Source organism: Cnephaeus nilssonii, assembly GCF_951640355.1.
Source record: "Cnephaeus nilssonii genome assembly, chromosome: 12".
Lineage (NCBI taxonomy): Eukaryota > Metazoa > Chordata > Mammalia > Chiroptera > Vespertilionidae > Cnephaeus > Cnephaeus nilssonii.
The window spans coordinates 38,018,900-38,046,655 of NC_137083.1; the positions used below are offsets into that span (position 1 = coordinate 38,018,900).

The following is a 27,756-nucleotide window of genomic DNA, read 5'->3' on the forward strand; positions in this document are numbered from 1 at the left end:
TGGCTGCTTCCCTGTGTTTATTTCTATGTACTGGGTAGCTGCTAAGTCTCCTTGAGTTGATAGTGGCCTTGTGTGGTACGTGTCCCATAGGGAGGGCCCAGTGGCTCAGCCTCCCCAGTCACCTGAGGTGAATGCTCTTGGTGCACCCCTTTGTGGGCTGCTGTAGTTAACCCTTGATTGCTGTTGGTATCACTGGGAGGAATTGACCTCCAGGACAATTGGTTGTGATGACCAGCTGTGTCTACACTGGAAGATCTGTTGCGCAGGAGACACCCTTATGGGGCAGGCCTTGCTTCAGTAGGGCTTTGGTGCTCATCGAATCTGCCCCTTGAGTGTGTCTCTTATGGGATGTGAAGAGTTGTAATCCGGTATGGTCTCACTCTGACCACTGGGTACACTGGGTCTTGGATCTCCAATGAGGTGCAAGGTCAGCCACTGTCTGGGGCCACCCAGCAGGAGCTACAGAGACATCTGCAGATTTCTCCTCTTTGTATGGGGTTTGGAAGTGCCCAGACGAGGCCCAGCTGCTGCCAGGCCTTGGACCTTCCTTTGGAAGCTCTGGGGCCCTCTGACCCAGCTGCAGTTTGACAGGTTTTAGAAGGAGAAAGGACAGGCCATTCATATGCAAAAGCAGATGCATACAGCCTGGGTGGGGTGGTAAACTGGGAGGAGCAGGGTCTCTGGGAATCACCAGGGCAGAGCAAACAGCAATGGCTGCCAGCCAGCCCTGCACCAGAGGTCCCCGGGTCTCCGTGTCCTGCGCCCCCATGCAGGAACAATGATCGCTGTGAGCACCTCTGAAAGCCACCCTTGCGTTCCTGTCCCGATGCCAGACAGTCCAGTTTCTCCCCCATGTGTCTGGGTCTCCCAGAGTCTCGCCCGGAACTGAAGTTCAGAACAAGCGGGAGCTTGTATCTCCCTCCTAATTAAAATAGCAGCACATCCAGGTGCCAGCACTTTATGTGCCTCAGCACCTCTTACCAGTCTCACTGCGCTTTCTTCACCTCTCTAGTTGTTGAACTTCCACTCAGTCACCTTTCCCGCGGTTCTGGGTAGTAATTGTTCTGCCTTTTAGATGTAATTTTGATGTGGCTGTGAGAGGCAGCGAGTATAGGTATTTACCTATGACGCCATCTTGGTTCTCTCAAGAATTTTTTTATAACTAACAACAAAATAAATGTGCTGACACCAATGGTAATAAAGGTAGGAAAAACAAGGTAGTATTTTCTTATGGGAAACATGAATGGAAAACCAGGTTTCTAAGTTTAGTTTCTAGAATAATTTGATGTTCAATTTAAAACAAACTCTTATACACATGGAAATGGGGCAAGAAAAGGTAAGGTTTAATAAGAATCAACTATGAAATTATTAAAGTGCTTTAACATTTTGAAAAAATTTGAGTCATTAATCAATTCAAGAAGGCACTAATTATATTGACAATGAAGTTTATTCGTATTACTTTATCTGATTTTCAGCTTCATCAGTGTGATTTTTAAAGACTCAGAGAATAAATTCGGGAGAAAAAAATATAGTTCAAAAATATATAGTCCATTAGCTAATGCAAAACCACACAAGAAAATTATTTTTTAAAAACCACACTTACTTTACTGGGAATGTTCCTCAGTGTTCCTTTGTTCCAGGTTGTCTCTTCTGATTGAATAGTTTCACATTGAGGTTCATGGCTTTGTACTCCACCTTCACTGCTTTTAACAGTCTTTTTCCCATCAAGGGATACATAGCCATTGTCAGTCTCAGTTGATTTATCAATTGAATTCTTTGTTTTCTTTGATCTAAAAAAAAAAAATTCAGAAGCACGTTAAATGGACTTACCTTATTTTGGATGGTTACTGATAGAAATTATGATCTGTTAGTAATAAAATCCGGTAGTTACTTCTCAGAATTTTAATGCCCACCTCATTTTTACAACAAATAATTTAGAAATACAGTATCCATCATATAAAATAAAAGTGTATATCAGTGTCATAGTTCAGCTTATTTTATAGGTTCTGAGGTCTTACAAATAGCAATTCTAAGAGACATGCCTTAGCTTATCAAACAATTCTTGGTCAAAATTACCTGGACTTTGAGCAAAATCTAGGATAAAAAAATTTGTCCATTTTATTATGATTAATAATATGTTTTTAAAGTTTTATTTTTAAAAAATATATCAGTAATTATCAGATTAAGTTGCAGTTAGTGGTTTAAATTATTTTTAACATTCTCATTTATCCAAATACTTCACCATTAATATATATATATAAATATCTTGGATAAATTTATTTTAATACACAATGGAGACATAGAACCTTTGTTATATAAATATATATGAAAAAAAGAAAAACTTTATATAAGGTTCTAAATCAGTGGTTCTCAACCTTTTTAATGCTGCGACCCTTTAATACAGTTTCTCATGTTGTGGTGACCCCCAACCATAAAATTATTTTCGTTGCTACTTCATAACTGTAATTTTGCTACTGTTATGAATCGTAATGTAAATATCTGTGTTTTCCAATGGTCTTAGGCTCTACAGCAGCAGTTCTCAATCTGTGGGTCACGACCCACAGGTTGAGAACTGCTAGCAGGGTTGGTAGCTATGGTAGCTACCTGAGGTTTCTCATGAACTAAATGCAGATAAGTTCCAAACCAAGCTGAAATGACAAAGAAAACAAAAAATGTAAATATTTCAAAGGATTATGAAAAAATACTATGAACAACTCTATTCTGTGTTTTCCGATGGTCTTAGGCTCTACAGCAGCAGTTCTCAATCTGTGGGTCACGACCCACAGGTTGAGAACCGCTAGCAGGGTTGCCTAAGACCATCGGAAAACACAGATATTTACATTATGATTCATTAACAGTAGCAAAATTACAGTTATGAAGTAGCAATGAAAATAATTTTATGGTTGGGGGGTCACCACAACATGAGGAACTGTATTAAAGGGTCTCGGCATTAAAAAGGTTGAGAACCACTGTTCTAAATAATGGAAGAAGTAGAAATAAAGAACATAAAGAAAATAAAGAAGTAAACTCTTTCACCCACTGAAATACTCTGAAAAAATATCAGTAATCGTGTAGCTACAATTGAGTTTCTTCATTTAGGAATTAAATTTTTCTCAATATATAAGATATGATATAGAAAATAATAAACAAGACATTTTTGATTAATAGGCAAATGCTTGAAGAGTCCTCTTCAGAGTCTCTAGTGGGTGAAATAATGGCTATCCAAAGGTAATGGTTAGTAGAAATATAATGTAAGTCCGACACAAAATTAGAATGTGCTCAGTGCAGATTAACTTTATCATAGAACATTATTAAAAGCAATTATAATTAATTATATTTAAATAAACCCCCTTGAATTTTCTCCAGAGTATCATTTTTGCAAGAAAGAAACTAGTATATTGCCTTCATGTGGGTCAACAACCAAAGTTTTTTTAAATGCACCAAAAAAGTTATTTTTGACACTACAGTTACTCAGTGTTATTGGAACTCCCCTATTTGAAATGGTAAATTTGGAAATAAGGAATCAGAAGTATAAAAAGGTCTAAATGATTTATTTAAGAGGCAAACATAGCACTAGATTACAGACCTTCTGACTATGAGGCTAATTTAATTCTCCATATTACCTCCAACTACATTCTTTGGGAAACTTCCTGTTAGGATTTCTTGTTAACACACTCATCAAAGCCTAGAAAGTTTTGTCTTATACAAACAAGACCCTCTCCTTCCTGATCTCCTCCTGCCAGATTACTGAAAGGGACAGACAGACCATACTTCTCTCGTGCTCTACAGAGCTCCAAGGCTTTCTCCCCAACCTGATTTTTTAAAAATTGCTTTTTAGAGAGAGAGGAAGGGAGAGGGAGAGGGAGAGACAGAAACATCAATGTGTGAGATCCCCGACTGGGAACTGAATCCTCAACCTGAGTATGTGCCCTAACCATGAACTGAATCCACGACCTTTCAGTGTACTGGATGATGTTCCAACCAACTGAGCCACACCAGTCAGGGCACTCTGATGCTTTCTAGTCATTCAGAACACATCTCTACAGAGTTGCCAAGACTCAGAAGTCCAGTCTTCAAACCCTTCTCTTTCTACGTGATCCTAAGAGACATGAAAAGGCCAAGGGAATGAACCACGGGACAAAGACCATTTAAGAGTGGCAGAGGGAGGGAGGAAAATGGATTCTAGTGGAGAGGAAAGGGGCAAAAAGAGAAAATAAAAGGTGCAGTGTAAACTTGTGACCTTCCGTGCCTGGGGAAGAAAATAATAGAAACAGTTATCAACTACTCCCTTTACCTCTCCCTTGAACGTGGAGATGTGGAAAAAGACCAAGGGAGGTAAAGTTACTTGATATCTTGAAAATGTGAGAACTCAAAGATAGAGAAGGAGTTTTCTGAAAAGGTATTTATGAAAGTTCATGGAAATGACACTGGGCTGGAAAGGGAGAAGGGAAAGGTGGTAAAGGAAAACTGGAAAGTTGGTAGAACCATTAATCAGACAGGATATGCAAGAGGAGAAATTTATTTGGGAAGAAAGATGGAAATGGTAGACCTACAATGCCCTCCTAAGATCAGTAGGCAGTTTAAAACATAGGTCTGGAGGCCAGTAGTCAAAGTAGAAAAAATGGTTGAAAATGTGCAGAGTGAACCAGAACTCGAGAGGACAAAAGTTAAGAGCCCAGTGAAAAGGCTTTGAAGGATGATTCCTTCCTTACCAGACAGGGTTAAGACTGTATTATTCCTTCCTTACCAGGACAGGGTAAAAACTGTATTATGCCAGGGGAAAGAGTGCCAACAGCATCCATGCCATATCACTGACACCTCTCAGCGATCTCCCACTTCCTCCTTTCCTTATCTCTGCCTCCTCCTAATCTTCTCTGGGTTGTTTCTCTCCCCACTATCTCTGCAAAGTCTGAGTAACACTATCAGAGACATGAACACTAAGTTACTAAGCTATGGTAGCTACCTGAGGTTTCTCATGAACTAAATGCAGATAAGTTCCAAACCAAGCTGAACTGACAAAGAAAACAAAAAATGTAAATATTTCAAAGGATTATGAAAAAATACTATGAACAACTCTATTCCAACAAACTGGACAACCTAGACGAAATGGCCATATTCTTAGAAAAATACAAGCTTCCAAAACTCAATCAGGAAGAATAAAAATTAAAAAAAACCTGAATAGGCTGATAACTCCCGAAGAAATTGAAGTAATAATCAAAAACCTTCAAGCAAACAAAAACCCTGGTCCGGACGACTTTACAGGGGAGTTCTACCAAGCATTCAAGGAAGAACTAAAACCTATCCTCCTCAGACTATTCAAAAAAATTCAAGAGGAAGGCACACTTCCAAGCTCTTTCTATGAAGCCAGCATTACCCTAACTCCAAAGCCAGATAAAGACACCACAAAAAAAGAGAACTACAGGCCAATATCCTTGATGAACATAGAAGCTAAAATCCTCAACAAAATTCTAGCAAATTTGATCCAGTACTACATTAGAAAGATCACACACCATGACCAAGTGGGATTTATTCCTGGGATGCAAGGATGGTACAATATCCAAAAATCAATAAATGTGATACATCACATAAACAAATTGAGACAAAAATCACATAATCATATCAATCAATGCAGAAAAAGCAATTGACAAAATCCAACACCCTTTCTTAATAAAAACTCTCAGCAAAATGGGAATAGAGGGATCATAACTCAACATAATAAAAGCCTTATATGACAAACCTGCAGACAACATCATACTGAATGGGCAAAAACTAAATCCATTTCCCCTAAGAACAGGAACAAGACAGGGATGCCCACTGTCACCACTCCTGTTCAATATAGTACTGGAAGTGCTAGCCATAGTGATCAGACAAGAAGAAGAAATAAAAGGCATCCAAATTGGAAAAGAAGAAGTAAAACTGTCATTATTTGCAGATGACATGATATTGTACATAGAAATCCCCAAAGACTCCATCAAAAAACTACTAGACTTAATAAATGAATTCGGCAATGTAGCAGGATACAAAATTAACACCCAGAAATTTATGGCTTTTTTATACACTAATAATGAACTCACAGGAAGAGAAAAGAAAAAAACAATCCCATTTACCATCACACCAAAAAAATTAAGATACCTAGGAATAAACTTAACTAAGGAGGTAAAAGACCTTTACTTGGAAACCTACAGGACATTGAAAAAAGAGATAGAGGAAGACATAAACAAATGGAAGAACATACCGTGTTCATGGATTGGTAGAATCAACATCATTAAAATGTCCATATTACCCAAAACAATTTATAGGTTCAATGCAATCCCCATTAAAATACCAATGGCATATTTCACAGACCTAGAACGAACTCATCTGGAGTAAAAAAAAGACCCCGAATAGCCACAGCAATCCTGAGAAAGAACAAAGTTGGAGGGATCACAATACCAGATATCAAGCTATATTATAAAGCCACAGTTCTCAAAACTGGCTCTTGTGGTACTGGCACAAGAACAGACATAGAGACCAATGGAACAGAACAGAGAACCCAGAAATAGACCCAAGCCATTCTGCTCAATTAATATTTGACAAAGGAGGCAAGAGCATACAATGGAGTCAGGACAGTCTCTACAATAAATGGTGCTGGGAAATGCGGTCAGATACATGAAAAAAAAAAAAAAAAAAGAAACTAGATCACCAACTTACACCATACACGAAAACAAACTCAAAATGGTTAAAGGACTTAAATGGAAGATGGGAAACCATAAATATCTTAAAAGACTCCACAGGCAGCAAAATATCAGACATATGACATAGCAATATCTTTACTGATACAGCTCATAGGGCAATGGAAACTAAAGAGAAAATAAACAAATGGGACTACATCAAAATAAAAGGCTTCTGCACAACAAAAGAAACCATCAACAAAACAACAAGAAAGCCTACTGCATGGGAGAACATACTTGCCAATGCTATTTCAGATAAGGGTTTAATCTCCAGAGAACTCATACAACTTAATAAAAGGAAGATAAACAATCCAATCAAAAAATGGGCAAAGGACTTAAATAGACACTTTTCGAAAGAGGACATACAGAAGGCCGAGAGACATATGCAAACATGCTCAAAGTCACTAATCATCCAAGAGATGCAAATCATAACAATGCGGTACCATCTCACACCTGTCAGAATGGCTATCATCAACAAACGACAAGTGCTGAAGAGGATGCGGAGAAAAAGGAACCCTCGTGCACTGCTGGTGGGAATGCAGACTGGTGCAGCCACTGTGGAGAACAGTATGGAGATTCCTCAAAAAATTAAAAATGGACCTCCCATTCGACCCAGTGATCCCACTTCTAGGACTATATCCCAAGAAACTAGAAACACCAATCAGAAAGGATATATGCACCCCTATGTTCATAGAGGCACAATTTACCATAGCTAAGATTTGGAAACAGCCTAAGTGCCCATCAGCAGATGAGTGGATTAAAAAATGTACTTAGAGATGATGAGTAGGGCCTTTACAACTTATAAATACAGGATGTAAGAATTGTAGATTTCGCCGAAACCAGTTTGGCTCAGTGGATAGAGCGTCGGCCTGCGGACTAAAGGGTCCCGGGTTCGATTCCGGTCAAGGGCATGTGCGTTGGTTGCGGGCTCATCCCCAGTGGGGGGTGCGCAGGAGGCAGCTGATCGATGTTTCTCTCTCATCGATGTTTCTAACTCTCTATTCCTCTCCCTTCCTCTCTGTAAAAAATCAATAAAACATATTTAAAAAAAAAAAAGAATTGTAGATTTCATCCTAACATCTAGAAAACCAACAAGATACCATACACAAAGTTTAAATCCTTGTGTGGTTATGCATTTATTTTCCCATCAGTTATGTTAATTCAAACACTTTAATGGAAGTATCCAGTTTTTCAACTTTTTATACCAGAAACAATTTTAAGTCCCAAGTTGATATTTCAATTTAAGCCCTTTCTGACTTATTAAAGCCTGAAAGAACAAAACATCAAGATTTCAAAACTCAAGATCAGAACTTCTAAAATTAACATTTTTCTTAAGATCTTCTTGTACTTAATATTTAAAAGTCTTATTTATAAGCTGGCAAACCAATCCCAGAATGAGTTAGTTGAAAACAGTGCATCTTTAAAAACATGTAGATTATAATTGCCATGATTACAGAGAATAAACCCAAAGGGACTTAGTCATTATTGTACCAATGGCTAGTAGTCAAGGTTATGCTACAGTCCCAAAGGAGGGAAATTGAAGTCTGAATCTAATTTGAGAAACACAGTAGAATTCCAAAGGCACCAATGTACTACATTAGAGGGATTCTGAATACTAAGTTATAAAATATCAGTTATGGACAACCAAAACAACTAAATGATTCCCCAAAAGGAAAATATATCCATATGCTTTTTTATAATTGCTTATTAAAAGTTCTTGAGAAATGTTTAAGAAACTGGCTTTGCAGTGATAAAACTATTACATTCTACTGTTAGAAAGGAGAGCTATTTATTTAAAAATAAATAAATAAAAACGGACTAAGAGAGATACAGACAGAATCCAATGCAAGTTAAAAACCAAACCGAACCTGTATCTTCTCTGGAGGAAGCAACTTTATGCAATGTTATTGCAAACTATTAAAATTTTGGAGAATTTCCCCCAAAATCACAATCAATGAAAATATGCCCAGGATATAATTCCTTAATTATGTAATGCATGATAAACTTTATCATAAGAGCACAATCACATATTGATGAAACAGTATTAGTAGAGGAGTTAACAAAAGTGACCAAATTAGTTATTTGTAGTATCTCTTTTCTTGATTTATTAGTTTAGCAACTTTTATCAGTTATACTATTTTGATCATAGCTTTTTAACCCCTTTCAAATTTGTTATGTGTATATGTGCACGAGTAATATACCCCTTAAGTGTTTTGAATTAATTATTCAAAATAATTATACAACATTGAGTTAGGTTTAATTTACTTTTGAAATTTGCTATAATCACATTTCCTTATTTGGTAAACATTCATTGTGGTACAAACTATACAAAAGCCCAATACACAAAAATAGAATTTCATCCTATAGTATACATCTTATTCTTTCAAATACAAATGCCTACATGCTTTATATCAGACAATTTTAGATAACCGAGGCAGGGATTCAATTTAAAATATACAAGTCTCATGACATATTAGTAAAGCCAATTTGACCCATAGTACTAACAAAAATAACCAATTTAATAGAAGTAGGACTTGAGAAATCACAAAAGAAATTAAAATTTAGAAACTCAACTAAATATACTCTGATGGTATATATTCATTTAGAAATATTTACATATATCCCAAAATAAACTTTATCGTCTCTATTTTTCATTATCTATAGCATTATAATTGATAAAAACAAAATCTGTAATAGGTCTGTCATATGTAAAGTCATTAATATTCATTACCTGAGACTGAAGTGGCAGAAAAGGGATAGTGCTCTGCGCCATATAAAATCTGGAATAAATACAAACCCTGATAAAAAGAAAGCAGCATGCCAAAGATCTCTGAAGACAGCTCCAATGCTGTATGAGGTGCTTGTACAGTGGCTCTGAACTGTTCCCTCCTGTGAATTATCTGTAGTACTAGAACCATCTCCTTCTCTGTGCACTTCCAAATGGGCTGCTTTTCTTAATTTCCTTCATTAGAAGAGATTAAGAATGGAAAGTAACTTGAAAATTTTAACAACCATTTTCTCAGTAATATGTTCAAAATTTTTGTAAACATAAACACAGGAATTTTAATGTACAATAAAATTCAAATTTACTGGATGAAAGTTAACCCAAACATAAAGTACATGTTCGAGACCAATTTCTATAAATGGTAAGGTACTGCTCCTTGCTTATACTGCCAGTCAGTGAATATTAGGTTGTAAGGTCACATTAGACAGGTATTAACAAAAGTATTTCTTCCCATTTGAATGCCACTTACCTGAAGGTGAGGAAGAAAATCTGAATAAAAGAATTATAATCTAACTGACTATCAGTGCTATTTATCTATTTATCTTTTCAAAATGAAAAGGGCTTAATTTTTAACACCTCTAAACTGCATATATCACAATCTCTTAGCAACAATATTCAAAAGAGGAATTGCTCCAAAAGACCCTTCAAACAGAACTCCATTGCACAGAGTGGCCAGTGAGACTTGCTATGTTTACTTAACCAAGGGGCAATATTGCATAGTTTCAAATAGCATGTATTCATTCATTCATTCATTCATTCATTCATTCATTCATTCATAATCCTCACCCGAGGACATGTTTATTGATTTATTATTTTATTTTTTAGAGAGAGAGACATCAATTGGTTGCCTCCTGCACATGCCCTGACCAGGAATTGCAACCTTTATTGCACAGGATGAAGCTCCAACCAACTGAGCTGCCCAGCCAGAGCTCAAATAGCATTTAATAAATAAAATTTAGCTGAAATTTTTTCTTGGTTCTTGTTTTTGGCAAAGCATCTTATAAGTACAAACTTTTTTAAACAGTGGAAATTATTAGCAATTCCAACTAACATATATTCCCTACATTGGTATTAGGTGCCTAGAAATTAACGTTAAGAAAGAAAATAAAAACAAAACAGGTGTGTGGTCTCAAAATTACGTTGAAGCAAATACAGAAAACAAAATCATATTTGGTAGCTGATTCTGAAGCTCACTGCTTTATTTGAAAGAGTAACTTTACAAGACAGCATTTTATTGAAGCCAAGAATAATTATAGATTCAAATTATAGAAATCTACAAAAAATATAATTTTTAAATAGGCAGTACCTTCTTCTTTTCCCCCCTGTACTTAGAGGCGGCTTGGGTGTTCTTGTTGAAACAATCTGGCAGTGCACAGTTCCCAGGAGCAGCATCAGCCATATTGGCCCAATCACTTCTGTCAGAGGTATGTTATGTGGGCTGGAAGCGGAACAGAACAACACTATTGCGGCAACTACAAAAAGGGAAAGAAAACATTATAGATCTGATAGTCACTCTTTAAAATCTTTAAAACTTGTTTTAACATTGCTTCTTGCCAGATTATTTTTCTATATTTAAATAAGTCTAAATGTTTCTCCAGACAAGCTTTTTCAGACTGACTAACCATGCTTGCTGTTCAGTAATAAACTCTTGGAACAAGATAACACTCAACATGGTCTCTAAAATACACACCTTAAAACTACAATGAAAACTAAATGCATATGAATCTCATGCCACTCCTGGTAAAATCCCAGAGAGGCAAAAGAACCATACTAACCTCAAGTGCACTTATTTCTTTGTTTAAGGAACACGGAAGTCTATGATAAGGCATAACGAGCTTTTTTTCAATAGAGGTCTATGTACTCAAAATTAATAACATATATTTACTTGGACATATTTTTCAGGGAAACCACTAAACACCCATTATTGCTAATCATTTCCACATGAAGAAGAAATCTTGTTTTTGCTTGCTCAGGATCCCTTAAGCCTTCTAGACACAAATTCTTTATCTTTTGAGAATTTGTTTCCTTTATCTGTCCATCGAATGGTCTTATTTCTCCTACCTCAGGGATAGACCTGTAATCTAGGCTTGTTAGAGTCTTAACTTTGGGCACAGTAATTAATAAAAAGATGGGCATGTGATTTAAGAAGGGCCAATCAGAATCGTTTACAGGGAGTAATAGAGGTGCTTGAAGGCCTTTCTCCTAGATAAAACACTAAGGACTATGAAAATAAGAAATTGCTAGGGGTACCTCAGCCATCACTCAAAAAAAGCCTTCCTAAGAATGAGACCAGTTTAAGAAAAGTAGTGGGGACTGCATAAAAAGTGAAGACATCATCTAAGCCTCTGGATCCAGTAATACTTGAGTCAAGAGCCTAGGAGTACCTAACGCTTTTTAGGGGCAATTGGAGAATTTGAGTATTAGGAGATTTCTGTTCATTTTGTTAGGTGTAATAATTATAATGTAATTGTGTAATATTTTGAAAAGGTTCATACTAATGCATGCAGGGGTAAAATTCCATGATGTACATAATTTACTTTGATAAAATAGATTAAGTAAATGTGCCAAAATGTTAATTATTTAACCAAAGAGATGGGCATATGGGCGTTTAAAGGGTCTATGTATCTTATGATATGTATCTTATCATCTAAATCAGGACTCTCTTGAGAGTGAGATGAGAGATGTTAATAAAAGCATAAGGACAACACAAGTCAACTTTGATAGTTAGATAGTCCCAAGCAAATTGGAACATATGGTCACTCTAATTTGTGACCAGGTCTATCTAATTTCCTGGGGTTTTTCCCCGAAAACTTTTATGATAAATAGTAAAGACAAAAAACAGTTTTTACAAAAGCTAGTTTGCATTTGGTTTCTGTCACCTGCAACTGAAAGAATCCTGGCCTAGCATACCAAGATTTAAGCTTAAGATACCACTTTATCACTTAAGATGTTTAAGAAGTGTCATACAACAAATTTGAGCTTTATATTCTCCTGAGTAGTAAGATTCTTTGAAAAGGAAAAAAAAAAAAGAAAAAACACTTAAATTTTTAAAAATGTCAATCATCTTTATGAATTACCCTGAAATTTAACTCAAGTTCTCTAGTTGTTTTATAATAGAGTCTGGAATTTGGAAAAATATAGAGTTTATGTTGTTTTTAATATGAACTCTACTGTGTTCTTTATCCAGTTTTTAACATTTTTGAGTCTTGGTTTATTCCTCTATACAAAAACAGTATATAGCTACATAGGTTTCAAATGAAGTAATATATGTAAAACACTTTGGAAAGTGTAACTGATATTGATAAACAGTACTTCTATTTGCTATTATTAACTATCTTTAAAATGGAGGGGGGTGTAAATACTCCTTAAAAGTATTTTAATTTCAGAATTTTAGGCACAAAGAATAACATCTTAAAGAACTTTAGATTTGATATAACTTCTTGGTTATTTATCTCTCAGTCCTATGACTATTTTCTGAAATGCCAGGGCTGGAAACCTAAAAACTGTATTTTCTATCTCAACAGGATCTTGTTATATATTGTTAAATCCTGCCATTAGAAAAGTAAAACGAGGCCCTGGCTGGTGTGGCTCAGTTGGTTGGGCATCGTATCATGTACCAAAAGGTTGCTGATTCAATTACCAGTCAGGGCACATGCCTGGGTTGCAGGCTCGATCCCTGGTAGCGGGCTTGCAAGAGGCAGCCAATTGATGTTTCCCTCTCACATTGATGTTTCTCCCTCTCTCTCCCTTCCTCTTTCTCTAAAAATCAATTTTTAAAATAATAAATAAAGTAAAAGGGGAGGGGAAGCCACTTTATTCCCCTCTCTCTTTCCTTCTTTCTTTTGCCTGTGTCTCTCTAAGTAGTCATGTCCCTTCCATGGCCTCAGTTCCTGAGGCAGTGGCTCTGGTATCACCTCCTTCCTTTTGTTCCTCCTTGAGTTAACGGTTTGAAGATATAAGGAGAAAATATTCACTTCTCTGTTGTACTTTTTGATCATTTAATAAAGTACTGTGAACCAGACTGTACTGTTGAAGACTTCTAGAGATTTCTTCAAGAGATCGACTGAGACAAAATGTTATTTATTGGACACAAGTAGTTCCAAGGCAGGGCTTCATATACTGGCCAAGCAGAACTCTAGGGACAATCATCAGGAATGTAAAATTTCTAAGGTTCAATTTTTAGGTCTGTCACTCCAGGATTTAGTGGCTAGTGTTAGACATTGGGAGTAGAAAGACAAGTAAAACATAGTCTATATTCCCTGTTCCTCCTCCGTTTAGAGGGGAAAAGATGGGACATATAAAAAAACAACTAAAACACCTATAATGAACTGAATTGTGTATCCACCCTCATAATTCATATGTTGAAACCCTAACTTCTCAATGTGACTATATTTGCAGACAGGACCTATAAGGATATAATAAAAGGTTGAATGAAGTCATAAGGTTGGGGCCTTAATCCAACAGGACTGATGTCCTTATAAGAGGAAGATATACCAGAGATCTCTCTCCATTCACGCACAGAAGAAAGGCCCTCTGAGAAGGCAACCATGTATAAGTCAGGAAGAGAAACCACACTAGACCCCAATCCTGATGGCACCTAACCTTGGACTTCCAGCCTTCAGAACTGTGAGAAATAAAAATCTGTTGTTGCCACCCAGTCTGTGGTATTTTTGTTATGGGAGCCCAAGCAAACTAATAGAATACCTATGATAAATTCTACAATATACATAGGAAAGACATGTAACTAAATTGGGAGGTTATGAAAGGATTCTGAAAGAAGGTTCTAATCTAACTTTGAGAGAACAAACAGGAGTTGAGTAGGTAAATGCAATGGAAAAGAGCTACACAAGCAAAGAAGAGTTGCATGTCCAAGGTATACTGGCAAAAAAAGAAAAAAAGCACAAAGTATTTAAGAAACAGCAAAGAGCTAATTTAGTCAGGTTAAAGTTGTGGAGAGATACTACAAGAGATTGATTGAAAAACTTGCCTTATATCTTGGAGTCAATAATAACTAGGAAACAATTTAAACATTAAGTGGCTAGTTTGGATTTATAATTTAAAAGGTAGAAGGGCTCGTAGCAGTTAATCTGGTCAAGAAATTAATAAGCAAAAATTAGGAATGGAGCTGAGAATATAAAGTTGAGATACTTAAAAGTCATGTAATTAAAGTAAAAATACTATATATCTATATATATAAAAGCCTAAGCGACTGGCCAACTGGCTGGTAGCTATGACACGCACTGACCACCAGGGGGCTGACGCTCAACGCAGGAGCTGCCAACCAACAGCAACTTTGCAGTGTCCTCTTGCACTCTGGAACCCCTTGGGGGATGCCAGACTGCCGGTTTTGACCTGATCCCCACAGGCCAGGCTGAGGGACCCCACCTGCTGGAGGGACCCTGCTCACTCCGCAAACACCCTTCGAGCCCCGGTGCCGCCCCAGGCCGGCCGGGGAGGGACCCCGTGAGGTTGGCTCCAGGGTGTGTCCGGCCCATCTCACCCAGTCCCACCGGCCACCTTCTAATTAATTTACTTTCAATGTGCACGAATCCGTGCACCGGGCCTCTAGTAGTTATATAAAACCAAATCTGACTGCACATGATTCTACCTTTGGGGTGATAAGGGTTAGACAGAGAATGAAGATATAACTCAGAGTATTACACCCTAATTTCATTTATTTTTATTTATTTACTTATTTTGTTAATCCTCACCTGAGGATATTTTTTCCATTTATTTTTATTTATTTGTTTGTTTGTTTGTTTGTTTATTTTTGAGAGAGAGTGAAAAGGAAGGAGGAAGGACGGGGAGAGAGGGAAAGAGAGAAAAAGAACCATTGATGTGAGAGAGACCCACCGATTGGTTGTTCCTGCAACCCAGGTATGTGCCTTTGACCAGAAATCGAACCAGTGACCCTTTAGTGCCTGGGCTGACACTCCAACCACTGAGCACCACCCAGGCTGCATCCTACTTTTATATGCATGGAAACGGGGGCACAGGGTTTTCTAAAGGTACCAGCAAACTGCTGAGGGTCATTAGGGTCATAGCAAGACTTTGTCACTGGCTGTATGACTTGGAGCAGGTTAAGTCACTTCTTTAACTAAGCTTTAGTAAGAGAATGTTCAGTAATCATGATTTATGAACACATAATGTTAAACTTAAGTTGTGAACTAAAAAATATCTTTTTCATACCTGATCTAACCTGTGTTTCCTATTTAGCTTAGAAAAGCCAGTGAGTAAATTTCAGACACAATATTTTGTGAATAACTAGTTACACTGGAAACTAGAAAGCAACGATATTAAAAAAGGATAATACACAGTAATTACAATTAATGGTACTGATTAATTATTACTCTAATAAGTAATTGCACTTTCTGACTGCTGTAGAATAAAGCTTTTTCCTTTAGGTAAGCTAGAAAGCATTAGAAGATTACGCTCTCTTAAATCCTTTTGTGAGAAAAGCAAACACAAGAAAGTAACTATAAATAAATTAAGATAAAAATACATTTAGAAGAACTAGCATATAATGTAATGGTATTATACTTAGCAACAACAAAGGTCAACTTCTTGAAAGCAGTGACAAGCTATATGAAAATCCTTGGAAAAGTTACTATACTTAATTGCAGGCATTCTAGGAATTTGTCATAAGAAAGTAATTCAAAAGTATAAAAAAACTTCACAAACTGTATGTTCACTTCAGCATAAATTATAATAACAAAAGACAGCAAAAAGCTTAAGTGCCCAATATTGTAGGGTATTGATATGGTATTTTCTAATAACTTAAAATTATATTTATAAAAACTCTGATACTTGTTATGACATAAGGCGGAAATAAAAATACAATCATTTACACAGAATAATCTCAACTATATAAAAAATGTTACAAAGTAAACTTAAAGGCAATATTATAGATGACTTTTCTCTTCAGTTTTACCTGCATTTTCCAAATTTTCTGTAATGAATATGTATAATTTTTTAAATCAGAAACACACACACACACACACACACACACTCTTAACAAACACAAAATCTTCATAGTTCACTCTCTTTTATGTATATAAGATGTACCCTGGCTTAAGGAAACAGCTTTACCTAAGTAAAAATCTGTAGTTTTTATTATATTTTCATTTACTTAAAAATATTATCTTTTACTTAGAGTTTGTGAGTAAGAACATGTTCAAATAATCATTTAGGATTAAAATCGTGTTTTAAAAAAAGACATTAAAATGACTGAAAGAATACCAACCAAATTATAATCATTGCTTTGTTAGAGTGATGGAATGTGAGTGGTTTCTTTTTTAAGACTCCCAATGCTTTAGAGTGTTGTATAGTATGCATTGTATAGTATAGTATGCACACTAGAATGCTGCTGTGGTGAGAGGCAGTGCAACACAGTTGTTAAGCATATGGCTCTAAGTTAGATAGTTTAAACTTGAAACCTGGTGATTGTGTGACTTTGGGCCCTCAAGTTCTTCAGGATCCCATGTCTATAATCTAGGCATAATAACAGAACCTATACTTCACTGGGTGGTAGTGAGAATTAAATAAGAATCTGTGAAAAGCAATTACAATAATGCATGGTATGCACAATTTCAGAACAGAATGAGGACAGTTTCAGAGGCAGGAAAAATGAACTTGTACACACAAAAAAATGACTATGTGGTGTGTATATGTGGGAGGTGCATTTTGAAGAGACTTTCTAATTTTTAAAAATCCTCTCAACTTGTTTTTCTCTTTAGCCAACCACAGATTCAAATTTTCACAAAATTATATTAGAAAACAATTGCTTTGTTTTCTCAAACATTTTAAATATCAAACCAGTGTCTTATTAAGTGAAATATTACAATAAATATTTATCTTTATACTCAATAGTACTACATGATTTTTTAAAAGCCTTTGGTAACCCTAAAAATGTAATATCCTGAAAGTTAAAAGCAAAATGCATTTCTACCATTTAATTGTACCTTGAAGAAGATAAAGGACAAGGAGCCAGAAAAAGATGACTTTTGATGTTACTTGTAACCACCACCGGAAGAAAAAGGGGAAAAATACAACTCGAACAATCCCCTTTCTAGTCAGAGAAGTCCAAGGACTTTCAGGTTTTGCCTTAGCAAATGCAGACCCTGAGAAAAGTAAAATAAGACAACAGAGTACACTTATTAGTCTGTAATTTCCTTAGAGAAAAAACTTCAACATTTGAAGAAAAACAAAACATGTATTATTTTATACTATGCTATGAATAAGAAATGTCCAATTTTGGGTAACACACTTTAAAAAACATTCTTCATGCTATCATATTAACTCAGGCACTTTGAAAACAACTTTTAATTGAAATAACGGAATTTCTCCTACATATTTTATAAATATAAGGTAATATTCAAATGTCAGTTCCAGTTAGGAATTTTAAGTTATCACTTTAACCCCTAAAATTAATACAATATTTGTATGTCAACTATAATCCTATATAATAAAGGGCTAATATGCAAATTGTCTCCTCGACCAGGAGTTCGACCTGGGGGCAGGGCCATCCAGCCAACCACCCGCGGCCCAGCTCCTGATTGGTCCCGCCCACCCCTATGGGGGGAGACAGCTGGACCCCACCCATGCACGAATTCATGCACCGGGCCTCTAGTTTAAATATAAAATTTTTAAAATGTTACCACTTTAATTTTTATAACCAATTCTTATAGCCTGCTAAGCAAACACGAGATGTTTTCTTTTGTATGTACTTTTTGTAATGATCTTTAGCGGGAGGAAAAACTAGTCAATGCTTCCATTTTCTGCTTTTTATGGAATTTCTGCCTTCATTTAAGCTCACATTACTTTTATTTCTACAAACATATATATCTAACCCATTTTGAATTGTTTCTACAAGGTCAATTTCTAATTGCATTAAGCATTTATTTATCCAAGGCTCACCTCTTACAAGATCAACATCTATGAGGTCTGGTTTCACATGCGCTGTTTTCTTTGGTTTATTCCTTAGTCCCTATAATATATTAAAAGTAGTATTGGTGAGACTGTAGATCTTAAAAGTCCTCATCACAAGAAAAAAGTTTTGTAATGTATGGGGACAAATTTTAACTAGACTTATTGTGGTGATCATTTCATCAAATCATTATGTTGTACACCTAAAGCTAAAATAACATTATGTCATTATGCTCTAATAAAAAATAGTATTAGAATTCTATATGTATATTTAAATCCAGAAGAGCAGAAAAAAAAATCACTTTCCAAGAAGATAAATTTAGAAAAAGTAAAAAAGATAAAGTAAAATTCTAAAACAAAGACAACTGCTACCAATCAATTTGGATGTACAGCCTGAGATAGCCTGTGTTGGCCCAGATTTGCACAGGAGAGTGTTGAGGCTGGCTGAGGGAGCAGGGGCTCTGAAGGACCTTCAAGGTGTGATGCTGAGGGTGTTGCTGCAGAAAGCAGTGGACCACAGAGCTGAGGACAGACAGGGATGCAGACTTCTCTGCAGATGCCAGCATGTAGGGGTGGTATCAGCTAAGACCCAGAGAGAATGATGCATATCTCAGAGATGCCACTATGTTCACATGCGTAACCAGACCACAATGCCACCTAATCAAATCAGAACTTAGAGGCCATGCCCAGTAGGTGGAAGAAGAGAAAGCAGGACTCACAAATTGAATTAATTTTAAAACTTGAAATTACTAAACACTAAGATTAAGTTTTTGCCATCAGTGTACAGAAATGGGAGTCAGGTTGGAAATCAAAATTACTGGGAGGAAAGACTATGAAAAAATAAATTTATAACTTAAGTCTAGGATATTAAGATTGGAAGAGCTTAGGTTAAATTCCTCAGGAGCCAAAAGCTAAGAGATGACATAGTGTTTAGATGATTTGATTACTCATTCAATTAACCAAGTAATAACTATTCAGTGCTTTGTTTGGTCCTTCCTAATCCAAGTAACTAACAATGACCACTTAAAGTAAGAATTTGATTAAGTACTGTTTGCATCTAAAGCAAAGAAGACAGCATTTGAGCTCAGAATTAACTGAGATGTTTAAACAAAGTACCCTGAATTCAAGATGCAATTAACCTTTGAACCCCTGCAAATAGTCTGTTCATTTGAAATTACAAACAACCCAGGGATACAAAGATACAAAAACAAAAGAGAAAGGGTCAGGATTAAAGATATATCCATGATAATTTTACATACAGTTAATCTTCATATTCATAGTTTCAAAATTTGCAAATTCACCTATTCACTAAAATTTATTTGTATTCCAAAATCAATAGTTGCTGTGCTTTTGCAGTCATTTACAGACATGTGCAGAAAGACGGTGGCAAAAATCTGAACCACCCACACATTCCCAGCAGAGGTCAAACATGGCAATGCTCTGCCTTCTCGTTTCAGCTCTCAATATTGTAATTAAATGTCCTTTCACCGTCTGTTCAGTGCTGTGTGTGTGTGTGTGTGTACGTGCGCACGCACATGTGCTTTTTATTGATAATTTTGTTGTTTAAAATGGCTCCCAAGCATGTGCTAAAGTACTTGTCTAGTGCTTCTAAGTGCAAGAAGGCTGTGATGTGCCTCTGAGAAAATGTGTGTAAGTTAAGCTCTGTTCAGGCATAGCTAGTGTAGTTGGGCATTAGTTCAATGTTAATGAAATCAACAATACATATTAAATAAGGATTTTTTCAACAGAAAGATGTATAAAACAAGGTTATGTATTAGGTTGATAAAGGGTTGTGACTAGAGGCTTGCAGGAACTTAACTCTATATTTCCCCTAGGAGCAATTATCAGTATTCGTTAATTCAGTGTTCATGGTGACTTTACAGAAAATAACTACTGTGAATAATGACAATCGATTCATCTGTACTTCATTTCCCATTTTAATGTCATGAAAGAGTGGCTGACTGAAACTATAAAGCATTCCTGATATTTTACAAACTGGAAAGGAATTCTAATAATACATGCACTTAATAAAATTTCATTTATAGAGCACTATTTAGATTTGGTATGATGTTTATTATGAGATTTTACCTTTATTAGCGCCAACAAATTTGAAAACAGTAACATTTAAATTTACTTGTATTTATACATTCTTTTAAAAATACAGTAAAACCTCGATATAATGGACTAATTTGGGTGAGGGAATAGCCATTAAAGCCAAAAGCCTGTTATATACTAACGTAGGTTTTCCAAATGGGTATGTTAAAAAATTAACAAATTAGTTTATCTGATTTTACTTATGTAGACACGTGTGTAATTAAAATTAAGTATGCATGAAAAGTTTATTTTCACAAAAAAGTTTTCTGTATGTATTATAGTAACTAAATTTATACCGAATAGGTCTAATAAATACATATATTCACCAGTCACCGAAAGTAAACAAATGCACATGGCTGAGATGTGACTTAACAGATGTGGGAACATGGGCCAGCATGCATTAAAACGGCTGCAGAAAGTCATGCTGTGCAACAACAGAATCAATAACTGCTCGAGATACAGTGTGATTAGGTGCTAATCATTCACTGAATATTGTTTATGAGCGGTGACTCTTGGATTAAACATGTGGACCATAGTTGTAAATATATAATATTTGTGTTGGTGAAATTACTACAATGTTTTTTCCAATATATGGCCTATTTGCTAAAATTTGTTAAAAATAGCAGTGAATTAATAACAAAAAAAGTAATCTGTTAATTTCATTATAAGCAAATCTTGGTTAAAAGCATTTTTAAATTAATAGGGTGTTAATTCTCACGTATGATATACAGACAGGAAATTTTGTCCAATAAACCTAAGTTTGTTAAACTGAGGTCTGCAAAATCGAGGGTTTACTGTAATTTGAAAATAACCTTATAGCCAATGTTTTACAACAAATCTAAAACTTTACTTATTGCTGTATACCTAAAATTTTTAATCAAGATTGTTTTAAGAATTTAAAGTCCTTACAAAAGAAACAGTAAATGACCTTGATTTACATAATTATGTTGTTTTTCACCATGCTCATTCTACTTGACCTTTTATATGTAGTTCATTTTCTATTTCATTAAAGCATTTATTTTCAGTTACATTGTAGAGTCACAACAAATTACCAGTTTTGATAAAACTTCTCCTTCAAGGTAGCCTATGAGAATATTTTGAGGGTTTAAAAAAAGAAATATTACAATGGTAAATCTTCTAACATTAATGATTTTAATTAAGTATATATTTTAAGTTGGAAATTTTTAAATTGGTTTAGAGTAAACTACATTCAAACAAAATAGCACAGAGTTTAGTACTCAAAAATTTATGTAACCTCAAAAATTTTAAGTGGTGAAAATAGACTTTTGGTAGTGAGCATGCTATATAGTGTGTATAGATATCAAATTATGTTGTACACCTGAAACTTATATAATCCTAACCAATGTTACTTCAATAAAAAAGAAAATATAACAAAAAAATTTAAATGAACAAAAAATAAAAACTAAGTTTTAAAAAAATTTTTTTAAAATTACTAATTTAACTACAAACTATAAACAATCAAGTAATATGAATACAATTAATCTCCAAGAAATCAAGTAATATGTTCTTTATTGAATATACATTTAAATTCCCAGAGTACATTCCTAAAGTGCAATGACACAAATAAGTACGAAGTTTTGAATTTTAAAAAAATTGTAAGTACATAGATAATGTTGGGCCAAAAAGCTAAAAAGGACTGTTTAAATTTAGAAAATGCTTCTGTTTAATGATTTAGACTTCCATGCATGGAACTATCATAACACTTAGATTCCATTAAAGAATGTAACCATCAGTTTCTCTTTCTGGATATCCTGTTTAGTTCCTTCCATGCCATTTTTCCTCTATAATGACTTTAAATAAAAGAGCCTAGTTCTTTCTGCTGAAGCTTTAAAACTCTATTAAGTCTAAACCAAGGGGAAATTCCACATTTAATTTTAAATTTGGGTCAAGGTGATCAGGAAATAAAAGCTTTCAGTTATATGTTCTAAATGTTTAAGAAAAAATAATTTGCAACTAACAAAAGACTTATCACTCTTAGCCTTTAACTTAAAAAATAAACATTTCCAAGAAATATAATTTCATGCCTTTGATTTCTTTAGTTGTTGCTCACTGCTTTGATATATATGCAAATCAATAACTGTTCTCTACATCACAGGTACATTGTTTTTGTTTTAAATCAAGTATCAATACTAATAATAATACACTAGTTATACACTTGTCCAACTTTCTTAGAATAAATGCAAAATTATCTAATACTCTAAAGAATATGCCTCCACTAGAATGTTTAGCAATAATGGTTTTACACCCTAGCCGGTGTGGTTCAGTTGGTTGGAGCGTCATCTGGAACACTGAAAGGTCTCAGGTTCAATTCCCTGTTAGGGAACATATGCAAGCCGTGGGTTGGATCCCCAGGGCGCATGTAGGAGGCAACCAACTGATGTTTCACTCTCACATAGATCTTTCTTTCTCCCTCTCCCTCTCTCTCTAAAAATCAATAAAAGCATATCTTGGGTGATAATTAAAAAAAAGAAAAGAATGGTTTTGGGCTTGTCAACACATAAACCCTTTTAATTCAAAATAACAAGAGTAAATTTTAATACTACTTTAATTCTTCAATTATCATTTTAAAGTATTATATTTAAAGGTAGACATATTTGAGAAACAAGATACAGGTCTTAGCCTTCCCTAAACTCATCCTGTCAGCACACTAAGAAACAACTAATATTAATTCTTCCTTATTTTAATCTCTATATAGGCATAAAACATTTTTTTTTTAAATGAGAAAATTACAGACACTGGGCCTAGTATGGAGAGCCCCTCTTCATGGCTGCAAAGACTCCCTGCTCCCTCGCCACACACAATGAGCATTCATGGGGAACCTGGTGCTAAACCATTCTTAGACGACCTGCTTTCTGGGTAGGGTTTCATAGGTAGCAGAATAGCTCCCTCACTGAGATCTACTGAAAGTCAGACCTCCACACTAGGGCTTGAAAAATAAATTAATTGAATAAAAATGAGGAAATTACATAACACCCAATTTGTGATGAGCATCTTAAAACTAAAAAAAATTTTTATAGACATTTTTTATGATATTTTCAAATTTCATAAATCATCCAAATGTACCAACTGGTAATACAGCTTCTCAATATACTTAATATTCCCAGTCCAACAAGTTAAAGACTGTCAAAAAGGATAGAAGATTTTAAGGAATCTTAGTAGACCTCTCTGCTGCTCTTTATTTGCTTGACTCTTTCAACTCCTGACTATTTCAATTCACCAGACTATGGATATCTTACTTCTCTTTCCTCCTCCTTTACATCTCCTCTTCCTTTACCTACCTATTAAATATTTCTTTCCCAATATTTCATTCTTAGTTTTCTTCTTTCATCATTCAATGTAAATCCAGTCACTCCTATAGCTGTATTTATATAATGTGTAGAATATATAATTTATATACATACACACACACACACACACTTACTTTACATAGTGAGGACTCCCAAATCTTTCACCAATGTATCACCTGGATATTTCTAAAACAGAATTCTTTATCTGCTTCTCTTCTAGTATTTGCCATCACACTTAGCAAAGTTGTTAAAATATAAATTTAATCGAGGAAACTTTTCTACTTAAATTCCTTCAATGTTTCCCATAATTGTTTTCCAGATTTTTTCTAGACTCTTGTAAGGCAGTGTGATGTGACTTCCTTTGTGATGTGACTTCCATTTTCATTTCTAGTTTTACTTCTAACTACCCTAATCTCCCTCCTCCACCCAACCTGTTCCCAATCAAGCTCCTTAAAGAGTCATGCTCCTTCATTCCTTTCTGTATATTTTCATATGCTCTTCATTTTGTCTGGAGTGATTTCCTCATTCTCCCTAAGGTCTCTCAAACTTAGCTCATGAGCCACCTCCTTTGTGAAATCTTTCCTAATCTCCACAGAGCTTCTTCCCCCTGAGCTCCCCAAAAGTGGCCTACACATCTTTCTCTTAACTGGATTAATTTCATCTGTAATTATGTATCTCCTCTACAAAATTGGAATCTATTTCATTATTTTGTTCCTATGATTTAATCCTGTATTTAATACATGGTAGGTACTTACTGAATTTTTGTAAACTATTAATTCCTTATGAAATAGTTTAAAAATTAAAATTAACAAAAGGTAAAGAATCTTGCGCTTTATTACAGATGTCTAAGTTGTCTAAACACAGATATTTTGGATAGATTTTTAAGTTAACTAGAGACACTGGTTTTCAATCTCATGTAAGCCTTTATGTACAAAATAGAAAATGTCAAGCAACTCAAGTAACATTCTCTGGGCCCAGATTAAATTTAGCTCGTGCAGGACCACACTGATTAGTATTACCTATGCAAATGAAAAATATAAATCTTATCACAAAAAAGGAGTGATTGCTGAGAAACAATAAATTTTGTTAAACAATCGTTTTCATGCTAGCAAGGTGGCCTATGAGAATCTCTTATCAGCATAAGTGATTACATGTTCAAGAAGGAACTACCTACTACAAAAACATTTTAATTAATGCTTTATTTTCCTAAATTCTTTTTTAAAATGACCAAATTTTCAGCAGCTCTGTTTGCGTCCAAATCATTCTGTTAGTAGCACAAAAAAAGCAGATCTCAATTAAAAAGAGCAGCATTTGCACAGGATCACTCAGGCGGGAAAAGTCCTGAAACACTTACCAGTTTAATAAACTGTATAGAGCAATGACAGCATCAAAAGGGAAGAAAAGCAAACTAGAAGTATAAGGTGACAAGTGAAAGGGGAAAAGAGCTGACAAAAAATAATCATTAAAATTAAATTTTAAAAGACTAGAAATATGCTAAAAAGAAAAGAAAATCAGAGGTAAAGACAGAACTATGCTATCATAAAAGAGTTTACCTTCTTCATTTAAAAGTTTGGATAGAATAATATTAATTTATACCTTAAAAGTATATGGAAAGATATTATATAAAATGTGGTTAATAATCAATTTACAGAACTTTGTTTCGGAATATACAAAATGAAATAAACATATTACCTTGATTTCTCTTTGTTCAACAGATTTTTCCCATATTTGTTGATCATATGCTCCAATCTATGAAAATAAATAAAAGACAACGCGACATTAAATGACCACTGTGGGTACCCATCCTATGGGTATAACTCTGCTTGCATTACAAGCAACTCAGCATTCATTTGGCACAGGTTAGCTTCAGTTCTGTCTCAGACTTTTGTGATCAATACTGTACTACCATGGTTCTCAAAGCATGGTTTCTGGACCAGCAGTTTCAGCATTACCTGGGTACTTGTTAGAAATACATACTCTCTTCCTAGAAACATACAATCTTCCAAAACTGAATGAAGAAGAATCAGAAAATCTAAACAGACATATTACAATTAATGAAATTAAAGCAGTAATAAAAACACTCACAATAAACAAAAGTCCTGAATCGGATAGCTTCACAGGTGAATTTTATCAAACATTCAAAGATGAACTAACACACCTATCCTGCTCAAACTGTCTAAACAATCCAAGAGGAGGGAAGACTCCCAAGCTCATTGTACAAGGCCAGCATTATCCTAATTTCAAAACCAGATAAAATCACTATAAAATAAGAAAATTATAGGCATAGATGCAAAAATCCTCAACAAAATATTAGCAAACCAAATCCAGCAATGCATTAAAAATATGATACATCATGACCAAGTGCGACTGATTCCTGGGATGTCAGGTTGGTGCAAATCAATTAACTTGATACACCACATTAACAGAATAAAGGATAAAAATCATATGATCATATCAATAGATATAGAAAAAGCATTTGACAAAATCCAGCACCCATCTATGATGAAAACTGTCAGCAAAGTGGGAACATACCTCCACATAATAAAGACCATATATGACAAACCCACTGCCAACATCATACTCGATAGGCAAAAACTATAAGCATATCATTTGATATAAGATCAGGAACAAGATAGGGATGCCCACTTTCACCACTCTTATTCAACTGGAAGTCCTAGTCACAGCACTCAGACAAGATGAAATAAAAGGCATCCGAATTGGAAAGAAAGAAGTAAAATTGTCATTACTTGCAGACATGATACTATATACAGAGAACCCTAAAGATTCCAGCAAATAACTACTAGAACTGACAAATGAATTCAGCACAGTAGCAGGATACAAAATTAATATTCAAAAATTGATTGTACTTTTATACACCAATAGTGAACTAGAAAGGGAAACTAAGAAAACAATCTCACTTACATTTTTAAAAAACAACTTAAAAAAATACCTAGGAATAAATTTAACCAAGAGAGTAAAATACCTGTCCACAGGAAATTATGAGACTTGAAGAAAGAATTGAAGAAAATACTAATAAATAGAACATATACTATGCTCATGGAAGAATTAACATTAAAATTCCATACTACTCAAGTAAATCTATAGATTCAACACAATTCCTATCAAAAGATCAAAGGCGTATTTCACAGACCTGAAACAAATAATTCAAAAATGTGTATGGAAGCACAAAAGACCCCAAATAGCATCAGATATCTTGAAAAAGAAGAACAAAATAGAATGTATCACACTACCTAATATCCTATCTAATAAAGCGGGAATATGCTAATTGACCATCACACCCTCACAAAGATGGCGGCACCCACAGCCAATAAGGAAGAAATATGCTAATGGACTGCCACGCCTTCAAAGATGGTGGTGCCCACAGCCACAAGATGGTGGCACCCAGTCCCTTCAGCCCCGCCGGGGTGGCAGACGCCTGCCTCCAGAGTCCCCCATTCCCCTCAGCCCCCCAGCCGCTCAGGGCCGGCCCAAGGTGCAGGCAAACCTCAGATGGCGGCTGCCCACCCACCCAGGGCCGGCCGAAGCTTGCGCTGCCGGCAGTGGTAGCAGCAGAGGTGTGATGGGGACATCGCCTTCCCCTGATTGCCGGGTCGCCTCCCTCCCCTGAGGAATCCCGGACTGTGAGAGGGGGCAGGCCGGGCTGAGGGACCCCCCTCTCCAGTGCATGAATTTTCATGCACTGGGCCTCTAGTTAAACTATACTCAAGGTCATAGTAATCAAAGGAACATAGAATTGACATAAAGAAAAGACATATAGGTCAATGGAACAAAACAGAGAGTCCAAAATAAACCTATGCCTATATGGTCAATTAATCTATGACAAAGAACAAGAACATACAACAGGGTCAAGACAGTCTATTCAATAAATGGTGTGGTGAAAACTAGACAGATGCATGAAAAAAACCCAAAAAAC

The 27,756-nt window shown here is 35.4% G+C and overlaps 1 protein-coding gene across 2 annotated transcripts in view; it reads right to left on the bottom strand.

Moving 5' to 3' along the window:
• Nucleotides 1-27,756, bottom strand: part of PHTF2 (putative homeodomain transcription factor 2) — a 95,225-nt gene that overhangs the window by 32,964 nt on the left and 34,505 nt on the right. The window contains exons 3-8 of one of the 2 annotated variants that reach the window (XM_079785396.1): nucleotides 25,515-25,571; nucleotides 18,412-18,481; nucleotides 17,457-17,615; nucleotides 10,802-10,967; nucleotides 9,508-9,672; nucleotides 1,604-1,790 (exon numbers count right to left, since the gene is read on the bottom strand). In XM_079785396.1, coding sequence (XP_079641522.1) covers nucleotides 1,604-1,790; nucleotides 9,508-9,672; nucleotides 10,802-10,967; nucleotides 17,457-17,615; nucleotides 18,412-18,481; nucleotides 25,515-25,571 — 804 coding nt within the window. Of the gene's footprint in view, nucleotides 1-1,603; nucleotides 1,791-9,507; nucleotides 9,673-10,801; nucleotides 10,968-17,456; nucleotides 17,616-18,411; nucleotides 18,482-25,514; nucleotides 25,572-27,756 lie in introns of those variants that run through there. The other variant, XM_079785397.1, reaches the window with a different exon arrangement.